General features: G+C 36.4%; 2 protein-coding genes across 3 annotated transcripts; both read left to right on the forward strand.

Moving 5' to 3' along the window:
* The first annotated feature begins 1,652 nt into the window (after window positions 1-1,652).
* LOC113325902 (probable prolyl 4-hydroxylase 4) lies at window positions 1,653-8,582 on the forward strand. 2 transcript variants are annotated; one of them, XM_026573766.1, is made up of 8 exons: window positions 1,653-2,210; window positions 2,338-2,406; window positions 2,503-2,560; window positions 2,655-2,699; window positions 4,058-4,115; window positions 5,715-5,860; window positions 6,018-6,081; window positions 8,095-8,582. In XM_026573766.1, the coding sequence occupies exons 1-8, from the start codon at window positions 1,798-1,800 to the stop codon at window positions 8,349-8,351; spliced, it is 1,110 nt and encodes a 369-aa protein (XP_026429551.1). In that variant the 5' UTR covers window positions 1,653-1,797; the 3' UTR covers window positions 8,352-8,582. The 2 variants fall into 2 exon arrangements, with proteins under 2 accessions (XP_026429551.1, XP_026429552.1); XM_026573767.1 differs by having other exon boundaries at window positions 6,021-6,081.
* A 13,118-nt stretch (window positions 8,583-21,700) lies between these two features.
* Window positions 21,701-22,114, forward strand: LOC113347811 (glycine-rich protein DOT1-like). Its single transcript, XM_026591515.1, has one exon. The coding sequence runs from the start codon at window positions 21,701-21,703 to the stop codon at window positions 22,112-22,114; it is 414 nt and encodes a 137-aa protein (XP_026447300.1).
* The last annotated feature ends 142 nt before the right edge of the window (window positions 22,115-22,256 follow it).

Below are 22,256 nucleotides of genomic sequence, written 5' to 3' on the forward strand. Positions count from 1 at the left end.
CGGAGATGTGGCTGGCATGGTTTTTTATTGGCACGGTGATGCGGCTGGCATGGTTGGCATGACTTGGCGCGGAGATGTGGCTGGCATGGTTTGTTATTGGCACGGTGATGCGGCTGGCATGGTTGGCATGCCTTGGCGCGGAGACGTGGCTGGCATGGTTTGCCATTGGCACGGTGGTGTAAGAATTTAGGATTTGGTGTATGAAGGTGATGTCGGTCAATATTAAGGGTTCTACTGTGGAACATGACACATATATATGTAAAAAAAAATACCTTGGTAATTTTTACGTAGGCGTGTTGAATGATTCAATAAATGCGCTAGTGGTTCTAGTGACGTCATGTCAGATGTAATCCCGTTGACAAACAAATATACCGGATGAAATCCCGTTGATTGATCGTACGGCAGAGAGGAGGAGAATGCTCACCATCAGGATGGTAAAGGCTCGTGTAGGTCCGGACACTTACTCAGCTCTCCTCACACGGGTTTAGCTGCGGGATTTACTCCCAGTACACCAAGCATTATTGATTAAATAGTCCCTTCAAAAGTATCGCAGATCATCAATTAGCAGCCAACTGAGGCTAGTATGAAACCTGGTGCACCAGTGTTTTCGCCGCTGCTTGCGGATCACTATTGCCAATGATGTTGACTGATGTCACCATGAACGTGGGGTAGCATATGTATTGGGTCTTGTCACGATGAATGCGGGTCAGCATACCAGCCTTTAAAGTAGTTTTTGTAAGAGCATTTCCAATGTTAAGGATCCCGGTCATAAAAAGACGCCACATGCAGAACGATTGAACTTGTAATTGTTGGGTCAAACGGCTCTACGCACTACGAGGATCACCGAGGAAGTAAATTCGCTCGCTCTTCTAGTAATTTTTCTTTTTTCCCACAGTTCCAAACTTCCAACTCAAAAGAAAGGCTCCTAAACTTTGAACTAAAGAAAACCACCCTGAAAAAACGCTTAAGCCAAGCACAAGCATAGTTAATGTGGATCGAAGAAAATGTTTTCCCATCTGCCTTCTGCATCATCAGGTTGTAAAGAAGCAAAACCTGCTTTGGTTGAAGCCCAGTAGAAAGACTGAATCTTAATGCATGAATTATATATAGATGGATATTTACGAGATTTACCGTTAAAGGACCTATTATATCTTTCCTCGAAACGTTACAAACCATACTAGTTGGTAGTCTCTTCCAAATTTCTTTTCCACGCTTGAAAGACCACACCAATTCCAGGAAGTTATTAGGAGGTTGAGTTGCCTAAGCCACATGATGGCTGATCAAGTATTTTATCCGTACGTGCCAAAAACATCCTTAGCAGACGTCGATGAGATAGCTGGTTGAGAATCTTTGGAGGTTGAGACTTGAGTACCGAAAGCTCCAACTTAAATCAGCCAGATCGATAACATTTTAAATTTTTATCATGTAGGCAACATATTACCAATTATATCAGCGTAAGTATTAATGCATCATGTGGAGCAAATTATATTAGGTTAGTTGATGTACTTAATGGAAGCCAGGATTCAGATATTGAAAGGAAAAGTTTTATTTAGAGAAGCCGGCAGCGTGTCACTAACGTGTCTACGTGAACATGTCGGCTGTTATAAATATAGTTATAGACTTGATATCAACAAGCAGAAGTAAGACTAGTTCAAATAAGAGTTTTGAGCTTCCGTTACTAGTATACATATTTGATTAGTTTTAGAGATCTAAAGACAAGAGACAGAGAGAAGGATCGAAATTAAATTTTTAGTTGTAGAGACCTAAAAAGAAGATATTCCAAGCCAAGGAAAAAAAATGCCGAATGAAGAAAACATAGAGAAAGTGAATCCCGCTGTTGGGGACAACGTAAGCGGTGAAGTAACCAAAGGAGACGGTCCAACAGAGAATAACTCGGGTCCAACACCTAAAAAGAAACTCAGATGGATAGATTTTGTAAGCCCTCCTCCATGGGATTCTCGAAGCATTCTACGCAATAAAGATAATTGGGATTCATATGAGGTCCCTAATTGGATGAAGAGTATTCCCGGTGTTAGATCTGGTGCATATAAGTTGGCTTTCGGTGTATTATTTGCAATTTTAACAATCGTCAGCCCTATTCTGCAGCATAAGTTTGGTGATGGAGTTACACAACTCTTTCTCAGCACTATAGGTATGAATTTTGCTGTTCCTGGAAAAGATTCAGCTACACCACTCTTATCGAATCTAAGGTACCGTAATTTGATCCTCTCTTTTGTTTATGCTTGTTAAATTAGTAGTAAATTATGGCCCGTTAATTGATTTCTTATGAACCCAAAATAATAAGTCTGATGATCGAGCTACACAACTTTTTGTCAGCACTCCTTGTACAAATATTACTGTTTCGAACAGAGATCCAGTTACGGAAGTACTCTTATGGAATCCAAGGTACGGGTCGATCCCCTCTTTTTTTATGCCTGTTTAAACTCTGAGTAAATTATGACCACTAACTGATTTCTTATGAACCCAAAATTATATCGACAGAGCATTTCGTCGTGATGATTTTCTATCTGTCGAAGAATGTAAACATCTTATGACTTTGGTGAGATTTTTTTTGTAATTTTCTTATATATATATATATATATATATTTTTTTTTTTGTGAGCTTAATTTTTATTTCGTTTGTGTTTTCGCCAGGGAGACTCGGCTTTTAACGGTAGCTATCGAGCGACCATTCCCAAGGCAAGGGTTACATTTAGTTGATTTTGATAATTTTCTTCTAGAACTTCCTTTTTTTACCGTCTTAGCGACTTTATTGGGTGTTACGTACATTGACTTTTTGAGCAGGTTTTAGATTCGGAAAATTGGTCATTTGTTCAAATATTTTAAAACATGGTTCAAATGGACGAGTAAAAATTAGTATAGGTGAAATGGACACTAAAAAAATAGCAGGATGAAACTGGATTCATCCAGACTTTAATTTAAAAAATAATAAGGATGAAATTGGATGCATCCTGATGTAAATTAAAAATAAAAAAAAGTATTTGAAAATGGGTAGGATGAAACTGTTTACATCCTGGCTATTTTTACATTTTTGTCCATTTAAATAGTATCAAAATTTAAATATCCCTTTCACCCAGAAATTGTTGATTTTGATCTTTTTAACCAATTTTGTGTTTTAGATTTGACTACTAGCTCACATTTGTGTTGTGTACGCCTTGCACACACCTCTTGGAAGTCGGGCATAACCACAAACATATTTGCTTCTGTAGCTCTAACTTTATTTAGAAATTCCGAACTCCTGGAAGTCATACATAACAGGACCTAATTTCCACGAACCTAGATAATATAGCTGGAAAAGCTACATGAAATATCTTGTGGAGCTAGCCGCTGTCATTGGAGTAAAAAAAAGTCATGAGGTGCGACATAGGTGATCTGAATTCAAAACTCGTCGACACTAAATTATTTACCAATAAAAAAAAAATAACTTCAGGTAACTGGTAGACTATTGAAATCATGTGGTGGGAACAAAAAATCATTGCCATGTTCATTTTGAACACAATGTCATCTCAGAGCATCTCCAATGGGACATTCGTTTCCTTTTTATGCAGATGCGTAAATTTGCTATTTTTCATTGAAACTTTTTTTAGTTTTAAGAAGTTCAAGATGATTATCTCCAACCATGTAACGGTGTGAGGAAGTAGTATTATAGTAGCCATATGTTCATATGTAGAGAGTTTTCTTTTTCTAAATATTAGGGAGTCTAGTTATCTAAATCCTCTAAGAGTTTATCTGAAATAAGGGATGGGCTAGAGAATGTAAGTCCAACTACCTCGCATATAAATTTCAAAATATTCCTTTAAGTTCCCGCTGGAGATGATTTTCTGGAGAAAAAATAGCATAACTCGTTAATAGAGTAACATCACATCCTCTCGTTTAGCATCCGATGGAATTACGGGTGTGGGCTGTGGCCTAGTTGTGAAATTTAATTATAATCATTTTAGACGTATTAGAAAAAAGAAAAAAGAATCGGAAATTAAAACTTGTTCCTCCAAAATAACTTTGACTTTCCTAACATAGTTTAGATTTCTGCTTCTTAGGACCCTGCGGTTGCAGCCATAGAGAAGAGGATTGCCACATGGACCTTTCTCCCTACAGGTAGTTCACTATTCTTTTATTTTTATTCGTTCTTGATTGCTTGACTATATTCGACAAATTTTTAGCGTCCGGTGGGAATTATCATCCAACGACCTTCCCCTTACGATATAAAGGTCCTGTTTACTTGTATACCCGTATACAAGTTAACATGGATGCTATAGTCATTTTACGATATAAAGGTCCTGTTTACTTGTATACCCGTATACAAGTTAATATGGATGCTATAGTCATTTTACGATATAAAGGTCCTGTTTACTTGTATACCCGTATACAAGTTAACATGGATGCTATAGTCATTTTACGATATAAAGGTCCTGTTTACTTGTATACCCGTATACAAGTTAACATGGATGCTACAGTCATTTAGTTATGTTGGATTGGAAACTGAAACCAATTCGTGAATTGATAGCTAATTAAAAAAATTCTACGATCGAGATTATGTTCCTCTGATACCCTCAGATTTTAATAATGAAGAAAACCAAAGGCGATCAAAACAATAACCATCTCTTCTCTCTTCCGTATCTTGCGCTTCTTCCTTCCTTTTTTTTATGTCTCTTCTCCAGTTTTATGATGCTGTAAAGTGTAAACGACCATGCTATTTCAAGATGATCTCATTACTTGATGGCTTATGAGACGCTTAAAAAGCCCACAGACACAATTTTGTTTTTTAACCCAATCACTTTTTACCCTTATTTTCCCCAAGTCCCTGTGTTTGATTTCATTTATAGAGATGATCTATTTCGTCCGATAGAAGATTTAAAAGATATGCAGCTAGTAATTCATTAATTTTTTTTTTTTTTTTTTTGAGTTTTATCCAAAATAGATTTGTGATTTTTGAACAAAACTGATCGGAATCTTTTGGGTGCTCAACGCTAAAGTGGAATTTTTTTTTCTATATTTTATGTTTCCCATCTAGATTTTCAATGGCAATTCAACATTAACTGTGACTAGAGAAAGGGGACGAAATAGCTTCAGATCTCATGCACGGTTTAGATTACGGAAAATATAATAAAGAAAATCTTTTGAATTGAAGGGTATATGTGGAATAATGTAGTATTAATTATGATTAGTTTCTTAAGTTGGTAAGTTTAAGTTTTCAATACAAATTTTACTATAAACGATGAAAAAAGGAATAAGTAATTAATGCCTATTTTATATACGGGTATACAAGTTAGTAACACCCAGGATATAAGCCTTAAATATTTTGCATATGGAAATGGTTAATGAAAATGTTGGGAAATGGTTAATGAAAATGTTGTTGCAGAGGAAATGATCAAATCCAAAGATTAATTAACTAATTTTTTGGTTGTAGAGATATAAATAATAAATCTACAACCGCTTTTGAATAAGAATTCAAATCCAAGGATTAATTAACCAATTTACTGTATTTTGTGTCATAATTAACAAGAGTCCAATGGAATTATATAAGTAGTCCAGTAAAACCGTTTCCTTTGGTACTTTAAGCACTTGGAACAAGCTTTGCTCTTAGAGAGATGAATCATAAAAGTTATAAATTGAATTTTCAATAATATCTAAAACCTACAATGTAGCAGAAGTACGATTTTGAAAATGAAGTTTACTTGTGGTAAATCTTTTCAGAAAATGGCGAGCCTATGAAAGTAGTGAAAACTGGAAAATGGCAAAAGGAAGAAGAAGCAGAACGTGATTACTCATTTATCACTGTACTGATGTATCTCAATGACGTCGAAAGCGGTGGTGAAACCGTATTATTAGAAGATGCAACGGTTAGTCCATGAATTTTCCTTCGAGCTCATTTCCTTTATGTTTCTTGTGGAAGGACTAGCCAATATTTTGGATTCTTATTTCTCACTGAACATGGGATAAATGATTCGACTTTTTCTTGCTTTTGGTACTGAAAATTGTTTTTTATGCTGCCAACAGAAGAAACAAAGCCACGTAACCAAGTATGACTTGCCTGGGGGGTGCACAGAAAAAGGAATTTCAGGTCAGTCAAACGAAACTACTGAATATACCAAAAAAAATGGCAGCTTAAAGATGCAAAAGAAGTTTAAGCGGTCAACTTCATTGTGTTTAATTTCAAAAGGTGTTACTAAGAACGTCCACAGTGGTGCGAGTATAACCAAAGACCAAAGACTAAAAAAAAAGACCAAATTTGGGTTTAGTCCGTCATGTGGCGTAGTGGGAAAAGAGTATATTTGGTCGCGCGTTGATAAACATTACGCCTGGGATCAGGCGTTGGTAAAGATAACGCCCAAGTGGGGCGTTGGTAAAGATAACGCCCGAGTGGGGCGTTGGTATAGTATACGCTTCAGAAACAAAAAAAAAATAAAAATGGGGCGTAGGTATAAAGCCCTCCCCATGCAAGTTTCATAAATTGTGAAGTTGAAAATGGAGTGGGGCGTTAAGTATATGAACGCCCCATTTCGCGCGTTAAGTTTATGAACGCCCCATCGGGCGTACATTTAATCATCGCCCCGTTTCAGGCGTACATTATATCAACGCCCCTTGTGTAGCGGACATTATATCAACGCCCGATGAATGGCGGAGATTATATCAACGCCCGATGTATAGCGGAGAATATATCAACGCCCGATTATATTTGGATTTGGTCTTGATCGCAGACCAAATTTGGTCTGGATTTTACTCTTTGATCAAATTTTGATCGATGGTCCGTCCCACTACGCCAGCCCACTCAACTAAAAATTTGGGTTTACTCAGTCCATTGCAGTTGCTCTAAGATATCAGAGGTTTTGGGACATTTTATTCAATGTCAGGGCTTACAAATATTTGATACTTTTTATTTCATCCCATAAAATTCGATCTTTATAAATAGAGTTTTTCTTTTTTTTTTTTCCGAAAAGAAAAAGGTTATTCCCTTATATTAAAGGGGAAAACCCAGCTAGAAGGTTAGGTTACGTATGAATGACAGTCTCCCAATTGTTTAAAACTCGGGAACTGTTAATGCATCTAAAGGTTTCTTTTTCGCAGCTCCAAAGAATGGGAGCCTGCTTAATGTGAATGATAAGTTCATACACCGATTTATGTCTACCTCCAAAAAACTCTAGTGTTTCTTTCATCCCATTTGTCGACAACAGAGCATAATGAAATATACCCCATATCTCTTTACATCTTCCATTCAGACCGTTCCAATCCCAAGCTTCAAACAGCTGCAGAATAGTGGTCGATAAAGGCCAAGAAACATGAAAAGCTTTGATGAAATAATCCCAGACTTTGAACGTTGTTTGACAGTGCAGAAATAGATGATCTGCAGACTCTTCCACCTGATTGCACATACCACAATTTGGATTGTCTACATGCACCCCTCTATCTATGTGTCAGCATATCTCTTGTAGGAAGATAATTGTTGAAAATAACCCACAACAAGGAGCTCACTTTAGGAGGGATGGAGTTCTTCCATAAAAATTTACTGTAGTTACACTCCTCCATGGCACCTGACAATGCATCATAACAGATTCTTGTTGAGAAGTGATCGAAAATTTTTACCTCATCTTCTTCGTCGACCAGTTTAGGAACAACACCCAAGTCTGTTCTCATTAAATCCCATTCTTGTCTTTCATTAGCATCCAAAGGAAGGTGTTTCCAACTTCCATCATGAGTCATCTCAGCTATGTTGCTTGTTTGTTTAAGTAAGCTTTGAAAATAACTGGGAATAGATCCTTAATACAGCCATTAATAAGATACAAACCTTACCAGTAGTTTTCCAAGCATACGCGCAATATTTAAGTAACCCTATCGTTTAAGTTATTTACCAAAGCTAAAAATAGTATCACCTTATTTGGCAGACTGTTGAATACACTAAGGTCCGTAGGATTAAAGAAAACATCGATTAAATTTTAGAGGGAAAAAATATGCCAATGTGTGTCTCTCACGAATATATCACGATCAGCGAAGGCAAGAAAGAAAGGCCATGTTCTATAATAAGGATAATATTTATTCATGGAGACTCATATGTACTGCTTATCCTACATGATTGCAGTAAAACCACGGAGAGGAACTGCCCTTCTCCTGTTTAATCTCAACGCAAGTGTTCTTCAAGGCGCTTTTAGCATCCGTAGAGACTGCCCCGTGCACATGGGTGAAAAATGGACTGCAATCAAGTTGGTTCACGTAGATTCATTCAGTGACTGCGCAGATATGAACGATCAATGCATTGGATGGGCAAAAGACGGAGAATGTAAGAAGAATGGACGTTACATGTCGAAGGCCTGTAGGAAGAGCTGTAACGAATGCTGACGTGTTGTTTCATCTTGCCTGTGAATACCACCGCTACTGGTACTTATTACAGGTTATTATATTATTTAATAATTAAAATTGATTTCACCGATGGTGGGTCGATATTGTCGATTTGAGATTATTCGGGTGTATTTATTTAGTATTCTGAATTTATTATATTTTTCTATTTACAGTAAAACTTCAATTAATAGTTTTCGGACCGTAGAAAATTATTAATTTATTGAGTTAAAATTTATCCTGTACACGCCTACAAATTATTATTTTAGCAAAGTTATTAATTTATTGAGTTTAAATTTATCCTGTACATGCCTAGTTGAGACCAGAAAATTTTATTATTTTGACGAAGTAATTAATTTATGGATGATTAATTTGTCGAAGTTCTACTGTAATATGCAAAGAGATTATTTATTTTTTCGGAAAATTAGAACTTGTATAGACAATATCCTGACAAGGATTGGTTACCTGGATTACTTGAATTACAGTGATAGAAATATTCAGACAGGTTTGTTATGGATTGTTTTCTTTTGCTGGATATCTCAATGATGTATAATATCTTTTCTTTGCACATGTAATTTGCGATTTTTATTTTGTTCTTGGGGTAACATGTGATTACGAGTTAGGTAACATAGGTTATAAGACTGGTTCATTTTGCAGTTAGGTTATTTATATTAGGTTTCTTGTTTGTGGTTCTTATAATTGTACTTTGGTTTTAATGCAGATGGAAGCAACTGATATCCTTTACTTGGCATGTGAGTTTCTTTTTTATTTTTTAAAATTAGAATGACTTTTGCAAGCATATGTTTTATCACTCAGATTATCTGTATACATTAACTGCAGGCCTGCTAAGATTGTCAATAAGATACATAAATAGGTTCAACTGTAAGGAAATAACTTATTTTTCTTAAAGTTACATGCCAAAGACTACTAGAGTAAGAATTGGACATTTAGCAGGTTACTTACTCGTATCGAAATCTAGTGTTAGGTAGGTTCAGTTAATGCGTATAACTAAAATTTGTTTTCTGTTTGCAGGTGTTTATTAAGCAATTGAGTTGCATGAAAATTATTGTCTCTATGTGACGCCATAATGATCTTCTTAACCTTTATTACTTTTTGCTTTTAAGGCGCTTAAGGAGGCATTAAAATGTTTGCAATATGGTTATTGCTGGGAGTAAAAGCATAAAGCTACTATTCAAAGGTTCAACAAGGTTATTGCTGGCAACAAGGTTATTTCTCAGTGTGGTGGAATGATACTTGTTGTTCAGTCAGAATTTTAATGAAGCTTATGATCGTAGTAGAACTTTATTTCTTACTGTATTTTTCTTTCGTCATCCTTTTTTTTTTGGTTTATTGGGTTTTTGGATGGATAATTTTGGATTGAGCAATGAATTTCATATTTGTAATAAAATTACAAGTTCATGTGAGTCGAGTATTATTTTTGGTAATTAGTAAAGTTAATTTCTACAGTTTCCTTCAAATTTCAAATTCATTTTCAAATTCAGTTGATTTTTTTTCACGTTCAGGTTCAGCTGAACCAAAATAAGATACATCAAATATGAATCTGAATACCAAAATCTGAATCAGTGGAATATAAATGTCTCACCATTCTGTGGTGGATATTAACTGTTGTTATATTTTACACCCAAAACCGTGGTATTAAGCGTTTTCCATATGACGAACATCATCTGTTATTATATTTTACAGGATATAACTGTGATACTTAATAACAGATTTTGTACGTGATTTTAAATCACAAACTTTATTCGTCATATTTAATAACACTTTTCCTTTGTCATTTATAAAGAGTCACACCAAATAAATAACGATTCAAATAATAGATGAAAACCGTGATAAATCATGTTATATAACAGACTTCATTCATCAATGAGTTTATAAATGGCGTCAGATAGTACCTAGGCTTGTATTATTATGTAGTAAGCCAATGGGTTTTTTTCCATTTTAAGGGATTTTTCCGCTTTTCATTTACTAGGCTTTGAGATATACATAGATGGTAGATGTACTTTGATTTGTTAAATTAATCACATGAAGACTTTGTCAACTTCTGAACGTCCTTTCATGAGGAAAGATTGTATGTTATAGTTTGTCCAATTATGTTGTATCGTTGTAATACTGACAGGCTCACAAGCACTCGGTTGAGTAATTTTTTAAATTCAAAAAATTGAAAGTAAAAATATTTGGGTTCTAATTAAAACGAATTACAATGTATTTTTAAATTCAGTTAGAATGGGTGAATTATCTCATTTGATATGTTTGGATCGGGTATCATCATTCTTAACTCAGCAAAAAAATTGGGCTATGATTAAAAAATTAAAAAAAATTATAGGTTATACCTAAAATGGGCTATGGTTAATAAAAATATGGGATGTATTTAAGAAAAACCTTCCTGAAAAGGGTCTTATCCATTTAAAGAAATCGATTCAAAACTAGAACAACTATATATATGTTAACTTGGATACACAACTTATTACAAGTGATACAACAACTTTTCATGGATTAATGATTGCTTTGCACATCACGATAAAGATAATAGTAGAGTTAAATGACGGTCATATATAGTGTAATCATTTGATTTATATGGAAAGCAAGTTACAACGTTACCTTTAGAATGGAGATTCCAAATAGTGTTACAGCGGCGGAAAACATAGTCAAGTTTATAAATAATTATATGGCTGTAAACAAAACATGCTACAATTCAGTGCATTCTCTTTACTATACGCATATGGATAATGAAAATATGTATAACTACTCAACAAACAAGGGAACAAACAACTTCGATGACCCTGAAAACGAACATAGTCCCATGAATGAGGATCACGGCTGCAAAGGAAGGAATTTAGCTAACACTTTGTGATTACACATGTACAATCAGAGAAACTAAATGAATCAATGCAGATTGCATATATCTTGGTACAAAACTGAATCTAATTTATTTAGTTCTGATTATTAGCTTATCTTTCAATATATCCGGCAAGACTTGGGTAAAATATGCATTTAAGTAATTGATTTGTATCATCCTTTCAATTTGTGATTTTTTCCCCTACAATTTTTGTGATTTTGGATAGACCATAACGAAGAACCATATTTGTGGCGGAGAAATTAGTGTACAACCAATTCCGTATTATTATTTTTTTAGATGGGCGAAATTAATAATTCACAACATCAAAATCTTTTTATATAAAAATGACTTATATCTGACATTGTCGATGCTTTTGATTGGGAACAGTGGCAGGGAGTTCAACTTTGTTGAGGATGTACTGAAAAAGTATCGCATATCAACCCTTTATTTATGTAATGGCCACCATACGGATTTGACAACATCACGATCTAATGGGTGTTATACAAATTACAGGAACTTGAACCTCATGAAAATTTGGAATTTGGGTATTCCACCACCATGGAAATTAAAGAACATGAACATAACAGGTCAATCTAGGATTCTATATTTCACAGATGTTGGGGGTGACATATGATACGATCATGCCATATGTACATGGGGAGATAATTCCCCAGATACATGAGGAGAATTCTATGGAGGATATTCATTTGTAATCTAGACTGAGCAGCATCGACCAAGACAAGAGGGTTAATAGAGATCGCATGGGAGATGATTCCAGTCTATATATTATCCCTTCCATGAGAGTTCAATTATCAGTTCATTAATTAACAAACCGTTATCGGTAGTTCTGTTCCAGATGATTTACCCACACTTGCAAGTTGCAACTTCTTTGGATCTCTAAAAACCAAAACATTAAAGAATTGCTTAAAGTTTCCTTATGGAGAATCATACAAATAACTGAACCGTAATGTGGAATATATGATTAAGATTTCTCAACTAATTCATACACATTGTTGACCAAATAGTTAAAAAGGAGGAATCTGGAAAAGTAACCGGTTTAAGGTTTCATTATCGTAGATATGAGTAATAATTGGCATACATACGGATTTTTTAAACCGTGTAATGGGGGGAAATCACGGAAATTTGGCGTTCTTTCAAAATTTAATTGATAGTTTACAGATACGGAATGAATTATGTCCCTTATTCATGCGAAAATACATCTATATTAAAACAATAACATACAACCGCTACCAGCTTCAGACTATATAAACTGGTTTCAATGTAAAAAAATTTGGTGTTTCTCTGTTTTGTACTTAAACTTTTGGTTTCTACTCAAATTATTTCAGCGGATCATAGACTTCTAGAGAATGTTTGATGCCCCAGCTTAAAATAGTGTAAAATATCTCGTGGTGATCCGGCACGTGTCATTCCCTAGTTGTTTATAAATTATATCCTTACTCTTGTTTACAAACTCTTTTCAACCTAAATGGTAGTCAGAGGATTTGGAACTTACCAGTTGACCGAACTCCACAGCCGACTGGAAGCGAAAAAAAATCCGGGCTGTCAACAACTTCGCTCTTATTTTGACCTTCCTTCCTCGATGAAGACCCTATTGAGTACCTGGTGTGCTAATGATTTGCCGAAGTTGTAGAAAAAGTTATGAGAAATGATACCTGCTATGATAGTTTGGTAAATTTGGTTGGAAATAAATTCTAGAGTCTTCCCGGATAACAAAATAAAGCTTCAAGGAGTTATTTCCAAAGCTAAATACTGGGTTTGTTTCGTGGGCTTTGTGTTTTGTTTTGTTAATTTCCATCAAGTTTTTTATAATTTTGTTATCAACAACTATAAACTGATGTACTTTTAACCTCCTAGGTGCAACCTTTATTTTTATTATTTAGTTTTCTTTTTCCTCTTTCTTTTTTATATCTCCTGTATGGTGGCTTTTTCTTTTCTTTTTTTGTTTCTGTCATGTATTTTTCTTAGGTGGTACAAAATTGTGCTCCCTTTCTTTATTAACGGGAACGTTCACCTTGCCGATAAAAAAAATGTCATTTAACATATACTGTATATTTTTTTAGTAATAGGGATATATGTTGTCTTGGTGATACAGATAATTGTACGTAGTATGTTGGTCCTCGGTAGAGGTGTAAAGTGTGCCGGTCCGGCACAGCTCGGCACACAAAATCGCGTGCTTTACGTGCCATGTGCCGTGTTGTGTTGTACCAACGATTTAAACGTGTTGTGTCGTGCTGTGCTTCACTAATTAACAACCACCGGCACAACACACGGGTGAACGTGATGTGCCGAGCTGACACACATGTTATAACCAATTTGAAATTAACTTAATGGTATACATTAAGTCGGACACTATCACAAGAATCTAAATATTTATTTGAGAAATTATTTTAAGTAAAATTTACAAGTTTATTCAATAAAAAGAAATAGCCCATTAAATATAAATTTGGATCATTGTCATGTAATGTAAATGTTCTAGTCAAATGTAGGTATTATAACAACGGTATTGGAATATATTTTCCAAATATTTAGGTATCATATGTGTTACTCCATCTGTTTCAGGAAAAGTGTTACTTTTATTTTTTTTCAGTTTAGCCTAAAAATAGGCCAAATTGAAAAAGTGAAAGTAACATTTTTCCTGAAACGGAAGGAGTATTATAAAAATAAGCCAACATAACAATGATAAAATGTCAAAAACTAGCTAGAATAAAAACTCTTTTGTGAAATATACATAAAATATGATGTATTGTGCCTTGTTATATGGTGTACTTGTGCATGCTACGACGTGCTTTCTTAACGCATTGTGCTGGGCTGGGCCGCGTGCTTATCTGTGCCGCGTGTTGTGCTACTGCGCCTATTAGGCTAACCCATCACATCCGACAAAACTAATATGCCGGGCTAAATCACGTGCTAGGATGTGGTAGGTTCAAATTTTAACATGCTTGGCTGGGCTGTGCTTGTGCGGGTACAAGCCAATCTAAACCTCAAGTCCTTGGGGTCCTAGATGCGCTTGGCTCGCATATCTGCTTAGTTTCCTATAGGCCTCGTCATCTCCTCGCACTTTCAACGATTTTGACCATTTGGTAGTGTTTGTGCCCCATCATCCTCTTCAGACTTCAGTAGGTGCATATTCGTTTTGACATGGGGTCGAATTTTTTTCATAATCAAACCCATGAACGTCGTTTTGTAGATGTTCATAACAAGCATCATATTTAAAGGACAATTGGAATTGCCTTTGATATTTCTCTCCGCATTTTGGAGTATGAAGATTGTGTGTTATTGAATAAGTTAATGGAAACCAACACGTTAATTGAATGATAAGTTATTCCAATTGAATAACTTACCAAGTCTTCGTGAGAAGAAACGATCTTATTTTGACAATATATAGCTGTAAGAATTCTCGCCTCCTTTCTTACTTCTCTGTTAGTTGCAGCAAATCGATTTTGTGATGATTTGATGTCTCTGCCGTATTTATTATTTTATCCTTTTCTGACATAATCCACAGGGTTTAAGGAAACACCAGAACTTTACATGCAAACTGAAAAAATAAGAAAACAAAAGAACAACTAATGCCTATAATAAATTTTCCCACTCTTATCCTCTTTTAGAAAATTATTCATCCCACTATCAAAACTGTCACTTTCAATGATAAGAAATTTCTCCCGAGGGTGATTCCCTGCAAGCCAGTCTGCAGCCCTATTAGTCTCCCGATAGATATGAGAGTATCTAATAGCAGTAAACTCCTTCTAAAGATGTTGAATACGTCTCCAGATGTGTAAAACACTCCGTAGAGGAGAGCTAAGCCCCGAAAACAAACGATATACATTCATGGAATCAAAGAAAATATGCAGTCTTATGCACTTGTTAATCTTAGCTAACTTGAGTCCAGCCTCAACTCCTTGCAACTCATGGGCAAAGACAGTGGCAGGGATGGATCCACCACAAGCTACAGCAATAGTGTCACCCTGATGATTCCTAATGATAGCACCACTTCCTCCAGAATTATCTTTTCGAGAGCTATCTGTATTCACCATTACTTCATCTTCACCAGGATATAACCAAGAACAGGATATCACCCTTATCTCCTTGTACAAACAATCAATGCCCCAATTTTCCATAAACCTTCGAAAGGTTTATCAACATATCAAATCTTTATAGCTAAGCACTTAAGTCTAATGTCTAAAGTGATTAAGTGGCTGACCCCATCAGGACTTGTCTTTTTGGTGGAGAAAATCATATTATTGTGTTCTATCCAAACATGATAAACAAAGTTATTTAAGCATAATTTCTTAATAGTATTAACTGCACCTTCATTCTTGAAATTGTTCTGACACCAAAGAAGCTCTTCCTCCCAATTCCTGGGCTCATCTCTGAATATTTCCAGCTTGATTAACAATCATTTCCAAATGAGATTAGAGAAAGAATAAGATAATAACTGATGGTCTTCATCTTCAGTTCCTCCACCACACAAAAAACAAGAAGCATTGTTTACAAGGCCCCATCTCTGCAATTTTGCTTTAGTTTTAAGCCTTCTATGACAAGCTAACCAGCAAATGAAAGAATGTCTAGGGATATTATTCTTAAACCACACCAACTGTGTCCATCCCACCTCAATAATGTCTCCAGAAAGAGCCTGAAAAGTTTCTTTCATAGAAAATTCTCTCTTTTTGCTACCTTTCCAAATCACCTTATCTTCATCTCTTATATCATACTCCACCCCTTGAAGAATATTATGACCATCACAGTGGGGCAAATGATTACAGTCTGGGAATTTAAGAATGCCATCAACCATGAAATTATCAACCTTTAGATCCTTATAAGGACATATAGTAGTTAAGCATTCATCCACCATCCAATCACATAATCTGCCTTTTGGATGCCAAAATCCATAATATAAACTAGTATGTTCTCCATTACCAAGACATGTACCCATAAATTGCTTGGCAGTATCTCTGAATTCTAGGATCCTTTTCCAGCTCCATGAGTAATCCTTTGGAACAGCCAGAGACCAGAAATCTCTTTGTCTAATAAGATTAGAGTGAATCCATTGAGTCCAAATGGTATCTTTACCTGAACTAATGTCCCGTATATGTCTTAGATTGGCTATAATATTTGTTTTCTCCAAATCTTTAACACCAAGACCCCTGTTATCTCAACTGTGCAAATCTGATTCCAACTTATTGGATTGTGCTTTCTTCCAAGATCAGACCCTGCCCAAAGAAATCTATTGAATGTAGTATTTAACTCTTTAATCACTCTTTTAGGAAGGATGAAACATGAAAACCAAAAATAAACCATTCCAATAAGAACAGCTTTAATAAGCAACAATCTCCCAGCAAAAGATAAATGTATACCCTTCCAGGATTTAACTCTCTTGGTTACTCTGCATAAAAGTGGTTGGCAGTCCACATAAGACAATCTTAAAGATATCAAAAGAATACCAAGGTACCTTACTGGAAGTTCTCCCTTGGAACAATTCAAACATCTAGTAATGTCTTCTAGAATCCCATCCTCCACAGAAGAAGAAAATAGAAAATTCTTATTACAGTTCACTATTAACCCAGAGAAATTACTAAAGTCCTTCATCACTTGAGAAAGAACCTGAGTTGATTTCACATTTCCTTTGAAGAAAACAAGAATGTAATCAGCAAAACACAAATGTGTTAATTTAGTGCTCTTACACTTAGGGTGGAAGCCATAATTTCCAGAAAGAGCTTGTTGTTGAAGTAGAAAGCTTAAAACCTCCATCACCATCATAAATAGATAGGGAGACATAGGACACCCCTGTCTCACACCTCTTTTAGCACCAAAAAAAACATATAGGGACCCATTTATCATTATAGAAAATTTGGCAGAAGATATACATGTCATAACACATTCAATAAATATCTCTAGAAAACCAAACTTCTTCATTACAGCTGCAATAGCTTCCCAACTGACTGTATCATAGGCCTTTTGAAGGTCAACTTTTAAAGCACACCTATGACTGCCATTAGATTTATGATAATTCCTAACTATCTCATGAGCTATAAGTATATTATCTTGTATAGATATTCCTGAAATAAAGGCAGACTGACAAGAACTAATCAACCCTTTTAAAATAAACTTCATGCTAGAAGACAAAAAATTTGTCAAACACTTGTAGATGTCATTACAGCAAGAGATAGGTCTGTAATCTAAAACTGTGGAGGCATTTTCATATTTAGCAACTAGAGTAATAAAAGTTCTATTTCTCTCTTTAAATAATTTACCATTTTTGAAAAAAAAACTTACAGCAGCAACAAAATCATCCCCCACCATAGCCCAAGCACTTTTGAAGAAGTAACTATTGAATCCATCAGGCCCTGGAGCTTTTGAAAAGTGAATGGAAGATAGAGATTCTATAATCTCATCTCTAGAAACAGGCAACACCAATGTTTTAGCATCAGAAGGATGAATAATTCTATTAAAGTGCAGCTTATCAATAACCTCCTGCATTCCCCCTGATCAGAAGTACCCCCAAACAGATCACTGAAAAAATTAACACACTCTATACCAATTAGCCTGTCATCCTCCAACTTGACTTCATCCATTGAGTTCAGCACAAGAACTCCTTCAAAGAATTAAAGAAGAATCTAGTATTTAAATCTCCATCCTCCATCCACTTAACCTTAGATTTTTCCTTGTTAATGGATTCCTCGTATCTGGCTAATTTAGCATAAGTTCTAACAACTTCTTTTTCCTTAAGCTAAATCATTTATCAAAGGTTGAGCTTGTAATTGTCTTTGGACTTCATCCATAGAAGATTTGGCAGTTAAAACTTGCTCAGAAAATCTCTTGAATCTATCATTTTTCGATTGAATAAGAACCTTCTTAAGTCTTTTTAGTTTGTTCACCAGGACCATCATGGGGTTACCATGAATTAGTTCCATCCAAGATTTTTTGACAATGCTCATAAAATCAGGCACATTCAACCAAAAGCTGCAAAAATTTATAAGGAGGAGGCCCATGATACCTTCCTTCAAAAACACTAACCACCCCTGGACTGTGATCGGAAATACCAGGAAGAACAAATTCAGCAGTAGAATCAGAAAATACTTCCATCCACTCCATATTTAATTACCATTATTTTATCAATATTAGATACAATTTTATGCTCCCCTTCCTGTTTATTACTCCAAGTATAGAAACAACCAGTGTATCTCGGGTCAAAGATCTGAGCATCTTGAGTGTAGTCATAAAATTCCTTATAATTAGAAGGAACCACCTCATCACCCCCACTCTATAATCAGCATCTAATAAGGAATTAAAATCATCTAATAAGACCCATGGTCTATGATTATAACCAGCAAAATCAGATATCTCACTCCAAAGATGTCTTCTTAAAGTGTTATCATTACTGCCATAAATGATAATGACCACAAAGGAATTATTATGACAATCTGAAACCTCAAGAAACATAGATTGAGAAGAAACATGTATCAATTGAATCTTCACAGTAACAGGGTCCCATCCTACCCATATTCTCCCAACCCCATCCATTGAATAATTATCTACAAAATTCCAAGAAGGATTAATGTTTTTCCTAATTTTATCTTTATTTTATTCTTGTACATGAGTCTCCACAATACCAAGTAAACTCATCCTACTATCTCTAATCAAATTTCTTACTTCAACTTGTTTCAAAGGATCATTAAGACCCCTTGTGTTCCACATTCCCATTTTAAACATATAAGGGGTTTGGTTTCCTACCTTTAGCAGGTTTACCTGCTTCCTTCACACCCAAAGAAACCTTACCAACTCCATCAAATTTAGAGAGAAAATGAGCTCTGACACCTTCTCCATCATCTCCTTTCTTCCCATCATCAAGTTTCCCCATTTGAGTCAACACAAATCCAACAGCTTCATTACCAGCCTTAGTAGGGAAATCTTTCCCTTGTTGATGTTCATTAGATGACATAGACACCTCCATATGCATCTCATTCTCCTTATTACCTCCAATTTCTTTAAGAATATTGTCTTCTTTTGAAAAATGAATCACTGGTATTTCTACATTCATATCAGTAGTCTCTCCCTCAAGATGAAGAAATTGGTTTTGCATAGGAATTGAGGAATCCAATCTACCAGTTGCCTGAGACTTGCTACTAGAAGCACCCTGATTACCCCCTCTATTGTCCTCACCAGTCTTGCCTCCATTCTTCCCTCTACTTCTTTTGAAAGTTTTAACTTTCCAACCATTCGCCTCAACTTCTTTATCCTTCTGCATAGGAACCTGTTAAACCAATTTTGATGCAGAAACAACTTTAGCAGCTTCAGCTGCAGCAATGGCAGTAGCAGCAGCAGCTGGAAAACACTTGCCTTGAGTATGTCCAAAGACATTGCAATGTTGACATCTTGGAGGTCGCCAACTATATTCCACTAGTACCTGGATCTTCACATTTCCCACAAGAGCATCTATATGAGAAGGAAAATCCGAATCAACAACAATCTCCACACAGATTCTTGCATACGCCATCCTGGACCTTGAAGCAGTTTGTTTATATAGCATCAAAGGCACTCCAATGAAACTTGCAAGCTTTCCCAACCCCTTGGAATTCCATAGATGAAGAGGAACTTTTCTTAAATTCATCCATACAGGAATCGTTTTAAGTTCAGACAACTCTTGTTCCATCAGCAATGTCCATGGCCTAACAACAAATAGTTGTCCTGCTATGAAAAAACATCCATGTTCTAAGGCAGTAGCTCTATCCTCCTCTGAATCAAATTCAAAAACAAAGATGGAGTCATCATGAAGAGTCATCTTGAAATCATTCTTCACTTTCCATATATACTCTCTTAACTGTGTTTCGCACCAATTGAAACGATAAATGTTTCCCAACAAAGCAACCAACAACTAGGTCTTCACATTTCTTCACATCTTTTTCAATCTCCTCCTCAGAAAATACCATCATCTTCGAACCCTCAACCATCGATGGAGACTCATACACCAGTGGATCATGAATCTCCACATCTTTCTCAAATAATAACACCTCAGACCACTTAAGATTCTTCCCCAAACCTTTCAAATTACTAGATCTGGAAGAAACCCTAGAAACACCTTCCAGTTGATGTTGAATACCGGATTGCATAGACAAAAATCAAAGAAAGAATAACACAAGAGAGGAGTATATATCAAATCACTTACTACCCAACACCAATCATTAGGCTCGATTCAAGCAATCAGAAGAAGATTTGAGAAGAAATCCCAAAAAATTGAAAGGAAAAGCACAGGTTGACTCGAGTCAACGTCGCCTGAAAATCGCACTTCTGCTCTCTCTTGACTTTTACAATTAGTGTACTTTCTATGTCTCTGCCGTGTTGATTTGCATGAATTCGTTCCCAAAAAAAGTTGCCATTGGTTGATAAGAACCAACAACGCCGTCAATAGTTATGCAAATGTAAGCAATCAACATCTTCACTAACAGTAAAATTCCTTTTAACATCTTGAACTAAAATGAGAGACAATTTGAGTATCGAAGGAAGAGAAAAATTATTCGGAACTCAATTAACTGGGTGAGAACATTGGTTTTGTTTATGCAGAAAAATCACACTGGTAAGACTTCTTGAAAAAGAAATATCTGTTGAGATCCAATGGCTCGGAAGATAGAGCCGCTAATGTCAAATAGAGGCCAATATCGAGTGCGGGAGAAGAATAACACAAAAAAGTCAAACACATGTTGAATTTATAGCGAGAAGTTTAAACAGAGTTGGTAGAAATTAATATTGGTGCCCAGTTTATTGTGAAACTGAGCGTCTGAGCCCAGTTTAAACAGAGTTGGTAGAAATTAAAAGCAATACATAAAGTAATGCGTTTAATTGTTTGTCCTAGTACATACGATTGATTTAACCGAAGGACCTTTGATGATTTAATTTTGCTCTTCGCCTACTATAATAGTTACCTAATAAGTTCAAAATTATTGCCGTAAAATACATAACCAGTAATTTCGTAAATACGTACGACTAGTTCCTACATCCCAGGTATTATTGAGATTCTGTAACAAGCAGCTGCCGGTGAAAGCCTTCATAGTGTGTTTCAAGGTGCCCAACATTTGCTATTTTGGGGATGTAATGATTGTGCTTTAGATAACCTCAGCGTCAGGTCTATGCATCAATGGCAAATTGGTGCTGGTGCTGGTGGCTTTGCAACTACGTGTCAGCAACGTTGCATTGAGGTGGTGAAAAAGGTTATTTCTTCAATCTCAATTGACCCAAATCGCCCAACATGCATAAAGTGCAGCCAGTTGCACAAAGAACAAGTTTTATGAGTGCGAAACTGAAAATGTATATCTCGGAAAGGTGGGGATAATGAAGATGGAGATGGAAGTAGGAATGAGAGAGGAGGGGGTGGGGGGAAGGAGATAAAGGTGGTTGTCATTGAGATGGACGTGGGTACACACATTGAGATGGTATTGGGGATGGAGGCGGTAGCTGGCAGGGAGGTGGAGGCGGAGGCAGCGGTATGCATGGGAATGGAGGTGGTAGTTGGCATGGAGGCTGCAATGGAGGCGGGGACGGCGGCGGCGATATGCATGGGAATGGAGGTGGTAACTGGCATGGAGGCATAGGTGGAGGCAATGGCTGGGATGGGCAAGTGTGTGGAATTGGCGGCGGCAATGAAGGTGGAGGCTGTGGTATGCATGAAGGCGGGGACATACAAGGCTGGGGTGAAGGGCAAGGGCACAAAGGCGTGGACGGGCATGGGCATGGACATGGACATGTGGACGGGCATGGGCATGGACATGGCGACGGCGGTGGGCATGGTGGGCAAGGTGGCAGGCATGGGCATGGAGGTGGTGCTGGACATGGAGGCGGCAAGGGAAGTGGAGGCGGTGCCGGACATGGAGGCCGAGGTATACAACATACCAAAGTATAAGAAGAATATATCGTTTTGACAACCACAATCCTTGTAAATATATCCCCTTCTTTACAAGGATGTTCCTCAATTGGGCATGATCCTTCAGGAGGAGGCAGAGGTGGTGGGGAGGGAGGAGGGGGTGGCGGTCTCGGAAGTGGTG

Source organism: Papaver somniferum, chromosome 1, assembly GCF_003573695.1.
Source record: "Papaver somniferum cultivar HN1 chromosome 1, ASM357369v1, whole genome shotgun sequence".
Lineage (NCBI taxonomy): Eukaryota > Viridiplantae > Streptophyta > Magnoliopsida > Ranunculales > Papaveraceae > Papaver > Papaver somniferum.